The 11,052-nt window shown below is 44.3% G+C and overlaps 1 protein-coding gene across 1 annotated transcript in view; it reads left to right on the top strand.

Moving 5' to 3' along the window:
* The window catches only part of DNMBP (dynamin binding protein), a 104,158-nt gene that overhangs the window by 21,294 nt on the left and 71,812 nt on the right, over positions 1 to 11,052 (top strand). Inside the window, exon 4 of the mRNA XM_017880723.1 lies at positions 7,664 to 9,649. Coding sequence (XP_017736212.1) covers positions 7,664 to 9,649 — 1,986 coding nt within the window. The remainder of the gene's footprint in view (positions 1 to 7,663; positions 9,650 to 11,052) is intronic.

Below are 11,052 nucleotides of genomic sequence, written 5' to 3'. Positions count from 1 at the left end.
GGCCAGTGCCCCTGACTGTCCTAAAAAAAAAAAAAAACGGAGAGGAGAAAAGAAAGGTGGGGGGCGGAGGGGAGCAAAGAACAAAAGCGGTTAAGAGATTAGTACAAGGAGGCTGGGGGCGGAGGGGAGCAAAGAACAAAAGCGGTTAAGAGATTAGTACAAGGAGGCTGGGCGCGGTGGCTCACGCCTGTAATCCCAGCACTTTGGGAGGCCGAGGCAGGTGGATCACGAGGTCAGGAGTTTGAGATCACCCTGGCCAAGATGGTGAAACCCCATCTCCACCAGTGCAGTGGCAGGCGCCTGTAATCCCAGCTACTCAGGAGGCTGAGGTGGAAGAATGACTCGAACCCAGGAAGCAGAAGTTGCAGCGAGCTGAGATCGCACCACTGCACTCCAGCCTGGGCGACAGAGCAAGACTCTGTCTCAAAAAAAAAAAAAAAAAAAAGAGACTAGGACAAGGAAAAGACAGAGAAAGAGGAGAGAAAAAAGTTAGTGCATATTATGACAAGTGATAGAATATCACTAATAATTGCCTCACATAACACAGAATGCTCATCCATTGGCCATAACCTCATGTTTCTAGATCACCTGCCCCCTCAAACAAAAGGCCAATAGAAAATACATTGACCAGTGGTATTTATCAGTCAAAGCACATGTGTTGTAAATTTGTGATGCCATGAATGTGAGCTCTCAGGAAGGAAGTTCTGACATGGCTCGTATGTGGTCAGGCTGCATAAAGCATGTAGTTCCCTGGCATTTAGAGAGAGTCCCAAAAGGAGGTTGTGAGGAACCCAGGACTGCAGTCAGACTGCTCATATCCGATTCTAAGAAGACCTGCGTTCCTTCTTATCATTTTATTCCTAATGCATTTCCTGTCCAAATAAAAAAATCCAACCAGAAGAAACAAGCAGTGTGGCTGGGATTAATTCTGCATGAGTCAAAGGCTCAGGCTGACCCTAAGGGTCACCACACTTCCTATTTTTCTGTTCTCAAAATCTGGTCTTACTATTCCAGGAGTTCCTCATATTGGTATTTCAGAAGTCTGGGAATGACCACTAGTTATTTTGAAGACACTGATCTAATGGAAAAAGTGATCCTTTCCTAAGGAATCACCTAGGATCCCAGGGGAATAGCTTGTAGGACTCTTTCTGATGAAAAACAGAGACTTATGCATCAGTAACAGGGTTATAGAATAGGGACATTGAGGCAGAATATGGTGACTCACACCTTTAATCTCAGCAGTTTAGGAGGCCTAGGTGGGAGGATCACTTGAGCCCAGGAGTTTGAGGCCAGCTTGGGCAACAAATGAGATCTTATCTCCACAATTAAAAAAAAAAAAAAATTAGCTGGGCACAGTGGCACACGCCTGTAGTCCCAGCTACTCAGGAGGCTGAGGCAGGAGGATCGCTTGAGCCTGGGAAGTCGAGGCTACAATGTGCAGTGATTGAGCCACTGCCTTCTAGCCTGGGTAACAGACTGAGACCCTGCCTCGAAAAATAATAAAATGAATTTTAAGATAAAAAGGGTATTGAACCAAATAATTTCTAAAGTACTTTCCAGGTTCCAAATTATATATGTTTTTGAAGATTCACCTTTACTATGTAGAAATAACCAATAAAATAGCAGTCCACCAGGTAATAAAGCTTATCAAAACAGTTACCCTGCTGAAAATAGACAGGAAAACAAGCCTTATTATGTGGGTTCATGGGGATCTGGCAAAACCAGGAAAATATCATAATTCTACAGCTTTAAGAAAGCCAGTTCATTTCAAAGCCAGCAGAGTGGGAGTTATGGCATGCTTTTATTCTTCCCCTTCACCAAGAGGCCCATTGTGTCTGAACAGCAGTCAATCACCAGTCATTCCGTCTGGTCCCTGGGGCCCTGGGGCCAGAGGGGGGAAAATTACTTATGTTTTTTTTTTTTTTTTTTTTTTTTTTTTTGAGACGGCGTCCGGCTCTGTCGCCCAGGCGGGAGTGGAGTGGCGTGATCTCGGCTCACTGCAAGCTCTGCCTCCTGGGTTCACACCATTCTCCTGTCTCAGCCTCCCCAGTAGCTGGGACTACAGGCACCTGCCACGACGCCTGGCTAATGTTTCGTAATTTTAGTAGAGACTGGGTTTCACCATGTTAGCCAGGATAGTCTCGATCTCGTGACCTTGTGATCCCCCTGCCTCGGCATCTGAAAGTGTTGGGATTACAGGCGTGAGCCACCGCGCCCAGCCTTGTGGTTTTTTAGGACCCCAACTTCTGACCAAGGGATAGGGAATCATAAATTAAAGGGATGTAGAAATATAGGACCAAGACCCTATTTTTTGAGAACATTGAAACAAAATAATATCAAATTTGTGAAAATATGTTGGGCACCTCTCTCTGAGTCTAAAATCTTATGTCAGGTGCTGTATAGTGTATGAAAATACAAGTATCAGAATTCATGATGTAGACAATAATTTCTTTTCTAGGCTATAGACAGCCAAGATGAATGTTAGCTTCTAAGGTTTTTTAGAGAAGCAAGCCAAGGTTTCAGATGGAGAGACGGCGTAACATGAGTAAGGCTTTGGGGTTAATAATGATGTGGCTTCGTAACAGTGAAAGCCCCCTTATGTGGAATAGGGTCTCGTATCATAGGTGAGATAATATTGGATAGTTGGAGAAGGGGAAGGTTATGACTGGATAATCATGAATGTAAGTTTGCTTTGGGGTGAAAGCATAAGTCTTTTGGTAGCTCAGTAAACCTCTACAGAGAGTGTTCAGAGCAAATTTATATTTTGTATATTTTGGGTAAAAAGAATAGGATTATTGGGGAAGAAGCCATTAGCAGTAGGCTCCTTGTGCTTCATGGTAAAAGTTTGGCCTGGGGAGGGAGATGATAAAACTGGTATATTTATAATCTTGATTTGTCATGAATCATTTGGTAGACTTGAAGAAATAATGACCAGAGACAAGATTTAAAAGGGTGAGATGGTGGGAATTGGACCAGGGTCGTAGCATAGAGCAATTAGTAGAAGGAAGAGGCCAGGCACAGTGGCTCACACCTGAAATCCTAGCACTGTGGGAGACTGAGGCAGGTGGATCACTTGAGTCCAGGAGTTCGAGACCAGCCTGGGCAACATAGTGAGACCCTGTCAAAATAAAAATTAGGTATGGTGGCACATGCCTGTAGTCTCAGCTACTTGGGAGGCTGAGGTGGGACAATCGGTTGAGCCTGGGTGGTCAAGGCTGCAGTAAGCCGTGATTGCACCACTGCACTCAGCCTTGGTGATAGGGTGAGACCCTGTCTCCACAAAAAAAAAAAAGAAAAAAAAAGAAAAAGGAAGAAATATTTTGAAAGAAGGAATTAGAAGAAAAAGGAAATTAGCAGCAAAAGTCAGTTTGGAAAGCAGAATGTAATGAATTTATTTGGGAGTTGGAGTTGAAGAATAATCATCATTAGCAAATGAACACCAAGGGCTTCCTATGCAAAAGGCATCATACCAGACTCTTGAGATACCAAAGAGAAGGTGGTACCTATCATTAAGGAACCTGTAACCCACTTGGGAAGATAAGATAGACTTAGGTTTTTTGTTTTTTTTTTCTTATTTATTTTATTTTATTTTATTTTTTAGTGACAGGGTCTCTCCTTGTCACCCAGACTGGAGTGCGGTGGTCCAATCATAGTTCACTGTAGCCTTGAACTCTTGGGCTCAAGCAGTCTTCCCCCATCAGCCTCATGAGTAGCTGAGACTACAGGCAATAGCCACCTTGCCTGAGTAGACTTAAGTTTTTTGTTGTTGTTGTTGAGATGGAGTTTCACTCTTGTCATACAGGCTGGAGTGCAGTGGTTCTACCTCAGCTCACTGCAACCTCTGCCTCAGCCTCTCGAGTAGGTGGGGTTGTACCCCCACACCTAGCTAATTTTATATTTTTAGTAGAGACAGGGTTTCACCATGTTGGCCAGGCTAGTCTTGAACTCCTGACCTGAGGTGATCTACCCACCTCGGCCTCCTGAAGTGCTGGAATTACAGGCGTGAGCCACTGCACCTGGTCTAAATTTTTTTTTTAATCAAGAGCGTATAAAAATCAAGAGCATGAAAGATAACCCGGTTTTCCAATGTGCTTGACTATAAAATGACTCATAGGATTTTGCCACGTGCTTTGCTACCCAGATCTTGTTTTACCTAGGCCAGGTGCATTCCTTGAGCACCTCTGACTTGGGTACTGGGTGAGAAGGAAATTTTAACTATAAAAGTGTAGGTGAGATTAACTTTAATCCTAACTGTAAGATTAAAATGGATAATCTACAAATGAATAGCTTATAATCAGATAATTGTTTGTTGTAAAACAATTGATTATAAAATTAGAGTAATTTTTTCAAAATTAAATCATAAATCATATAGAACTGAAATTTTAATTTCATTTTTCTAGAAACATATACTGTGCTCTTATCCTTTCTTTACCTCAGCGTCTTCTGCAATAAGACAGATGCTAACTGTTCAGCTTACATTTTGTGAGAATAACCTGGAAACTGGTTATTTTCAAAAACAAAAATGGTGGTTATTGGTACCTTCTTTTAAGATCTCATTATAATATATTTTCAGGACAGGGATAGTTCAAGAAGGCCTCTGGAGAACATGATTGAACATTCATTGCCCATACCCTTCATCTCCAACACAGAACCCTTTACTAAAGACTTCTTTCTTTTTTTTTTTGAGACAGGGTCTTGCTCTGTTGCCCAGGCCGGAGGGCAGTGGTGCCATCATAGCTCACTGCAGGCTCAAACTCCTGGGCTGAAGCGATCCTCTTGCCTCAGGTTCCCAAGTAGCTGGGAATACAGCACTCACCACCACACCTGGCTAATTTTTTTTATTTTAAATAGAGACGAGGTCTCACTATGTTGCCCAGGCTGACCTTGAACTCTTCTGCTCAAGCAATCCTTCTGCCTCAGCCTCCCAAAGTGCTGAAATTACAGGTGTGAGTCACTGCACCTGGCCTCCTTGTATACTCTTAAATGTTATTGAGACCCCAAAGAGCTTTTTTGTTTTTTGGGGGTTTTTTGTTTTGTTTTGTTTTTGTTTTTGAGACAGTGTCTTTCTCTGTCGCCCAGGCTGGAGTGCAGTGGCACAGCCATGACTCACTGCCAGCCTTGACTTCCCAGGTTCAAGTGATTCCCACCTCAGCCTTCCAAGTATCTGGGACCATGGGTGGGCACCACCACACCTGGCTAATTATTGTATTTTTCCCAAAGAGCTTTTGTTTATGTGGGCTGTTTCTGTTGATATTTATCATACTAGCTATTACAACTGGGAATTTTTTTTTTTTTTTTTGAGGCAGAGTTTCACTCTTGTTGCCCAGGCTGGAGTGCAATGGCATGATCTCGGCTCACCACAACCTCCACCTCCCAGGTTCAAGCAATTCTTCTGCCTCAGCCTCCCTAGTAGCTGGGATTATAGGCATGTGCCTCCACCCCCAGCTAATTTTGTATTTTTGGTAGAGACAGGGTTTCTCCATGTTGATCAGGCTGGTCTCGAACTCCTGACCTCAGGTGATCCACCTGCCTCGGCCTCCCAAAGTGCTGGGATTACAGGCGTGAGCCACCGCGTCCGGCCACAACTGGGAATTTTTAAAACTTGCTTATCAATCCATTAAAAACCCATTACATATTAACATAAATAACATATTTTTATGTAAAATAAGTATAGCTTTCCAAACAAAATTAATGAGGAATGACATTGCTTTACATGTTTGTAAATCTTTTTAATGTTTGACTTACTAAAAGAAAACCAGATTCTATTTGCATCTGTATTCAATCTGTTGCAATATGTTGTTTTCATGGAATTATGTGAAGAAAATCCAGCTTTACACAAATATGCAATGGGAGATGGGAAAATGTATTTTAATAGTCTTTTCAATAACTGCAAATATTCATCGTTGATACTGCACCAAAATTCAACGAGTGGTAATTTCTTATGAGTTAATTGCAGTGTGGGATCTGAAGCTACATCGGTGAACTTTCATAATATTACACTAAAATTCATTAATCTGTCTTGCTTTTGGAGTGAATCTTTTAGCCATGAATAATTTTATACCAGCATGCATTTGTCATTTGGGAAGTATTGATTCAGTTAAGCTACTCAGTTATTCCAAATGTTGACCATTTCAATGTACAATATGAAAAAATCGTATTTGTTACTATCTCATCAGAAGAATCTTTAAGAATGGGAAAGCTGCCAAGCCCGTGGTAGCAGATACAAGTTTTCCAAAATTCTGATTTTTCTCTTGGAAGTTGGAATTTTATCATTGGCAACAAATACTATCATTTGTTTTCCTTGATGTTTCAGACTCACTTTCATTTTGAAGGAAATGTCTGCCAGATATCTAAGTCTGAATAAACATAGTTGTCTGTTACTCATTCTTGCACATAAAATGGTGTTATGTGAAAATAAACAGATGGTTCAGGCACATAACTCAGTTACTCAAGTGCTTCTCCTCAGCCAGTAAAAATGCTTTATGTGTAATTCCTATATTGTCACACAATATTACAAAAGAATTGTTCTTAAGGGTTGAGATTTAACACAATGCATAATTTGTATTGCCTCTTAACTGAAACTGGCTTTTTAAAAAACTGTGAGTACATGGTTGTGAAGAATATGATGACCATACAGTGACTATTCGTGTAATTTGCACTATTCGTGCAAAGTGCCTTTGCTTATGAATTGCCAGCAGTTTTTAATTAATTTAATTATTTTAAAAAATTTATTTATTTTTTTGAGATGGAATCTTGCTGTGTTGCCCAAGCTGGAGTGCAGTGGCGTGATCTCCGGCTCACTGCGACCTCTGCCTCCTGAGTTTAATTTCTGCCTCAGCCTCCCGAATATCTGGGACTATAGGCACATGCCACCACTCCCGGCTAATTTTTGTATTTTTAGTAGAGATGGGGTTTCACCATGTTGACCAGGCTGGTCTTGAACTCCTGACCTCAAGTGATCTGCCTGCCTTGGCCTCCCAAAGTGCTGGGATTACAGGCGTGAGCCATCACGCCCAGCCATTTTATTTTTATTTTTGAGACAGATGTTGCTCTGTCACCCAGACTGGAGTGCAGTGGTGAAATCACGGCTCACTGCAGCCTCGATCTCCTGGGTTCAAGCTATCCTCCCACCTCAGCCTCCCAAATAGCTGGGACTACAGGCAGGAGCCACAATGCACAGCTAATTTTTAAATTTACTGTAGAGACAAGGTCTTGGCATGTTGCCCAGGCTGGTTTTGAACTGGTTTCAAGCGATCCTCCTGCCTTGGCCTCCCAAAGTGCTGGAATTTCAGGTGTAAGCCACTGCACCTAACTGGCCAGCAATTTAATCACCATTGCTTTTTCACAGCTATTAGAAAAGTCAGCAGAGTAAAATATGTAGATAAAGTCTTAGTGTTATTATGAGAATGGTTTTGACCTCACAGATTATCTGCTAGGATCTTGGAGACCCACCCACAGGGTTCCATGTATAACTCTGAAAACTACAGGTTTATATAGCTGTTCCAATTCAATAAATTGTCAAAATTGTTTGTGCTCATAAAACTCTAGGTATATATTTCCTTGAATTTGATAGCTATTTAAAATGAGACGTTGCACTATTAGTCGTGATAATGTTCTGCTGGGTGATGACTGAGGTCACCATCTCTGCTCCTCTTTTCTTTAGGTGACCTGGTGATTCTCGATGGCATTCCCACTGCAGGCTGGCTGCAGGGCCGAAGCTGCTGGGGTGCACGGGGCTTCTTCCCGTCTTCGTGTGTCCGTGAGCTCTTCCTCTCCTCACAGAGCCGGCAGTGGCACTCCCAGAGTGCCCTGTTTCAGATTCCGGAATATTCCATGGGACAAGCCCGGGCCCTGATGGGGCTTTCTGCACAGCTGGATGAAGAGCTGGACTTCAGGGAAGGGGATGTGATCACCATTATTGGAGTTCCTGAACCAGGCTGGTTTGAAGGGGAGTTAGAGGGCCGAAGAGGCATTTTTCCAGAAGGTTTTGTAGAGCTGTTGGGGCCCCTCAGGACTGTGGATGAGTCGGTAAGTTCTGGAAATCCAGATGACTGCATTGTTAATGGTGAAGTAGATACCGCTATAGGAGAAGAAGAGATAGGGCCGGATGAGGAAGAGCCAGGGACCTACGGGGTTGCCCTCTACAGATTCCAAGCCCTGGAGCCGAACGAGCTGGATTTTGAGGTCGGAGATAAAATCCGAATTCTGGCGACCTTGGAAGATGGCTGGCTGGAAGGATCCCTGAAGGGCAGGACAGGCATCTTTCCTTACCGGTTTGTGAAATTATATCCTGATACACAGGTTGAGGAAACCGTGGCCCTGCCTCAGGAAGGCAGCCTTTCCAGGATCCCGGAAACTTCTTTGGATTGTTTGGAGAACTCCTTAGGAGTGGAGGAACAAAGACATGAAACCAGTGACCATGAGGCTGAGGAGCCTGACTGCATTATTTCTGAAGCACCCACTTCCCCCCTGGGTCATCTGACTTCAGAGTATGAAGCAGACAGAAACTGTTATCAGGATGAGGGCACTGCTGCAGGGCCCCGGAGAAGCCCAGGCGTGGAGTGGGAAATGCCTCTTGCCACAGACTCTCCCACCTCTGACCCTACAGAGGCAGTCAATGGTATTTCCTCCCAACCTCAGGTCCCTTTTCATCCCAACTTGCAGAGAAGCCAGTATTACTCTACAGCGGGAGGGAGCCACCGGCACTCAGAACAGCACCCTGACCTTCTTCCTCTAGAAGCAAGGAATAGAGACTGCGCCAGTCTACCTCCCAAAAGAATGTATTCCCAGCTAAAAACTCTTCAGAAGCCAGTGCTCCCTCTTTACAGGGGCTCTTCTCTTTCAGCCTCAGGGGTAGTCAAACCCAGCCAATCGAGTCCTCAGCTCCACGACATAGCTAGTTATGCTAAAAAGCACCACACGTCCAGCGTTTACTCTGTCTCAGAGAGATCAGAGATGAAGCCTGGTCCGCAAGCCCAGGGGCTTGTTATGGAAGCAGCAACACATTCACAGGGAGACGGCAGCACTGACCTGGACTCGAAGCTGACGCAACAGCTGATCGAGTTTGAGAAGAGCTTGACAGGGCCTGCCACAGAGCCAGATAAAATTTTACGCCACTTTTCAATCACAGACTTTAACTCTGAGAAGGATATTGTTCGAGGTTCCTCAAAGTTAATCACCGAGCAGGAACTGCCAGAAAGGAGAAAGGCCCTAAGGCCACCGCCACCTCGTCCCTGTACTCCAGTATCCACTTCTCCCCATTTGCTAGTTGACCAGAACCTAAAACCTGCACCACCCTTGGTGGTGCGACCCTCTCGCCCAGCTCCCCTGCCTCCCTCAGTACAGCAGAGAATGAATGCGGTATCCCCTAAGCTCCTATCTCGACACCATCCTACCTGTGAGACCTTAGAAAAGGAGGGTCACGGACATACGGGAAGGAATCTGGACCAGACCTCCCCATGCCCCTTAGTGCTGGTGAGGATTGAGGAAATGGAGCAGGACTTGGATATGTACAGTAGAGCTCAAGAAGAGCTAAACCTCATGCTGGAGGAGAAGCAGGATGAATCATCAAGGGCAGAGACCCTCGAGGATCTCAAGTTCTGTGAAAGTAACATCGAAAGTTTGAATATGGAACTCCAGCAACTAAGAGGTAAGTGACGAGGAAATAATATATACTTGTTTCTTGACACCCACAAGTCCCAGAAACAGCCTACCCATGCTTTTTAGGGATATGTTACTATCCTCGATGGACAAAAAATGATTTATATTTTCATTACCTAGTTTCCTTTTTTTTTTTTTTTGAGACAGAGTCTCACTCTGTTGCCCAGGCTGGAGTGCAGTGGCGTGAACTTGGCTCATCGCAGCCTCCGCCTCCTGGGCTCAAGTGATTCTCCTGCCTCAGCCTCCCAAATAGCTGGGATTACAGACATGCGCCATCACCACACCTGGCTAATTTTTGTATTTTTAGTAGAGACAGGGTTTCACCATGTTGTCAGGTTGGTCTTGAACTCCTGACCTCGGGTGATCCACCTGCCTGGGCCTCCCAAAGTGCTGGGATTATAGGCATGAGCCACCTTGCCTGGACTTTTTTTTTTTTTTTTGAGACAGAGTTTCGCTCTTGTTGCCCAGGCTGGAGTGTAATGGCAAGCTCTTAGCGCACCACAACCTCTGCCTCCCAGGTTCAAGCGATTCTCCTACCTTAGCCTCCTGAGTAGCTGGGATTACAGGCATGCACCACCATGCCTGGCTAATTTTGTATTTTTAGTAGAGATGGGATTTCTCCATGTTGGTCAGGCTGGTCTCGAACTCTTGACCTCAAGTGATCCACCCGCCTCGGCCTCCCAAAATGCTGGGATTACAGGCGTGAGCTATCGCGCCTAGCCTCACTACCTAATTTCTTATTTCATCACTATAGATAGGCTGTCTCGAGCCTCTGACTCTGTTTTGAGCCTATGAGTGCTGTAGCCTCCTGACTTCATTTGCTGCTCAGATAAAGAATATCAAACCTTGCCAGGTGCGGTGGCTCACACCTGTGATCCCAGCACTTTGGAAGGCTGCGGTGGGTGGATTGCTTGAGCCCAGGAGTTTGAGACTAGCCTGGGCAACAGGGCCAAACCCTGCTTCTACAAAAAAATACAAAAATAATTAGCCAAGCATGGTGGTATATGCCGGTAGTCCCAGCTACTCGGGAGACTGAGGTGGGAGGATTGCTTGAACCTGGGAGGCAGAGGTTGCTGTGAGCAATGATCACGCTACTGCACTCCAACTTGGGCAACAGAGTGAGACCCTGTCTCCAAAAAAAAAAAAAAAAAACCAGAATCAAAGAATCTCGTACCTCAGAAACACATATACCTCCGGGACATTTATGTCTCTTATTCTGCTATGGCATCCATAACAGTGGTGCAGATGGGAAGTCCCTAAGTACAACTTTCTTTAATCAGGCTCTACTAAGCACTAAAGACTTCCAGGTTAAGACTCATGAGAAAACTCCATGTTGTATCTTTGCTGTCCAGAGAGTAGATTTCTTTTTTTCCTTTTTTTTTTTTTTTTTTT

This window comes from Rhinopithecus bieti, unplaced genomic scaffold, assembly GCF_001698545.2.
Source record: "Rhinopithecus bieti isolate Rb0 unplaced genomic scaffold, ASM169854v2 scaffold_425, whole genome shotgun sequence".
Taxonomy (NCBI): Eukaryota; Metazoa; Chordata; class Mammalia; order Primates; family Cercopithecidae; genus Rhinopithecus; species Rhinopithecus bieti.
This window is presented reverse-complemented; position numbering and strand designations above follow the sequence as displayed.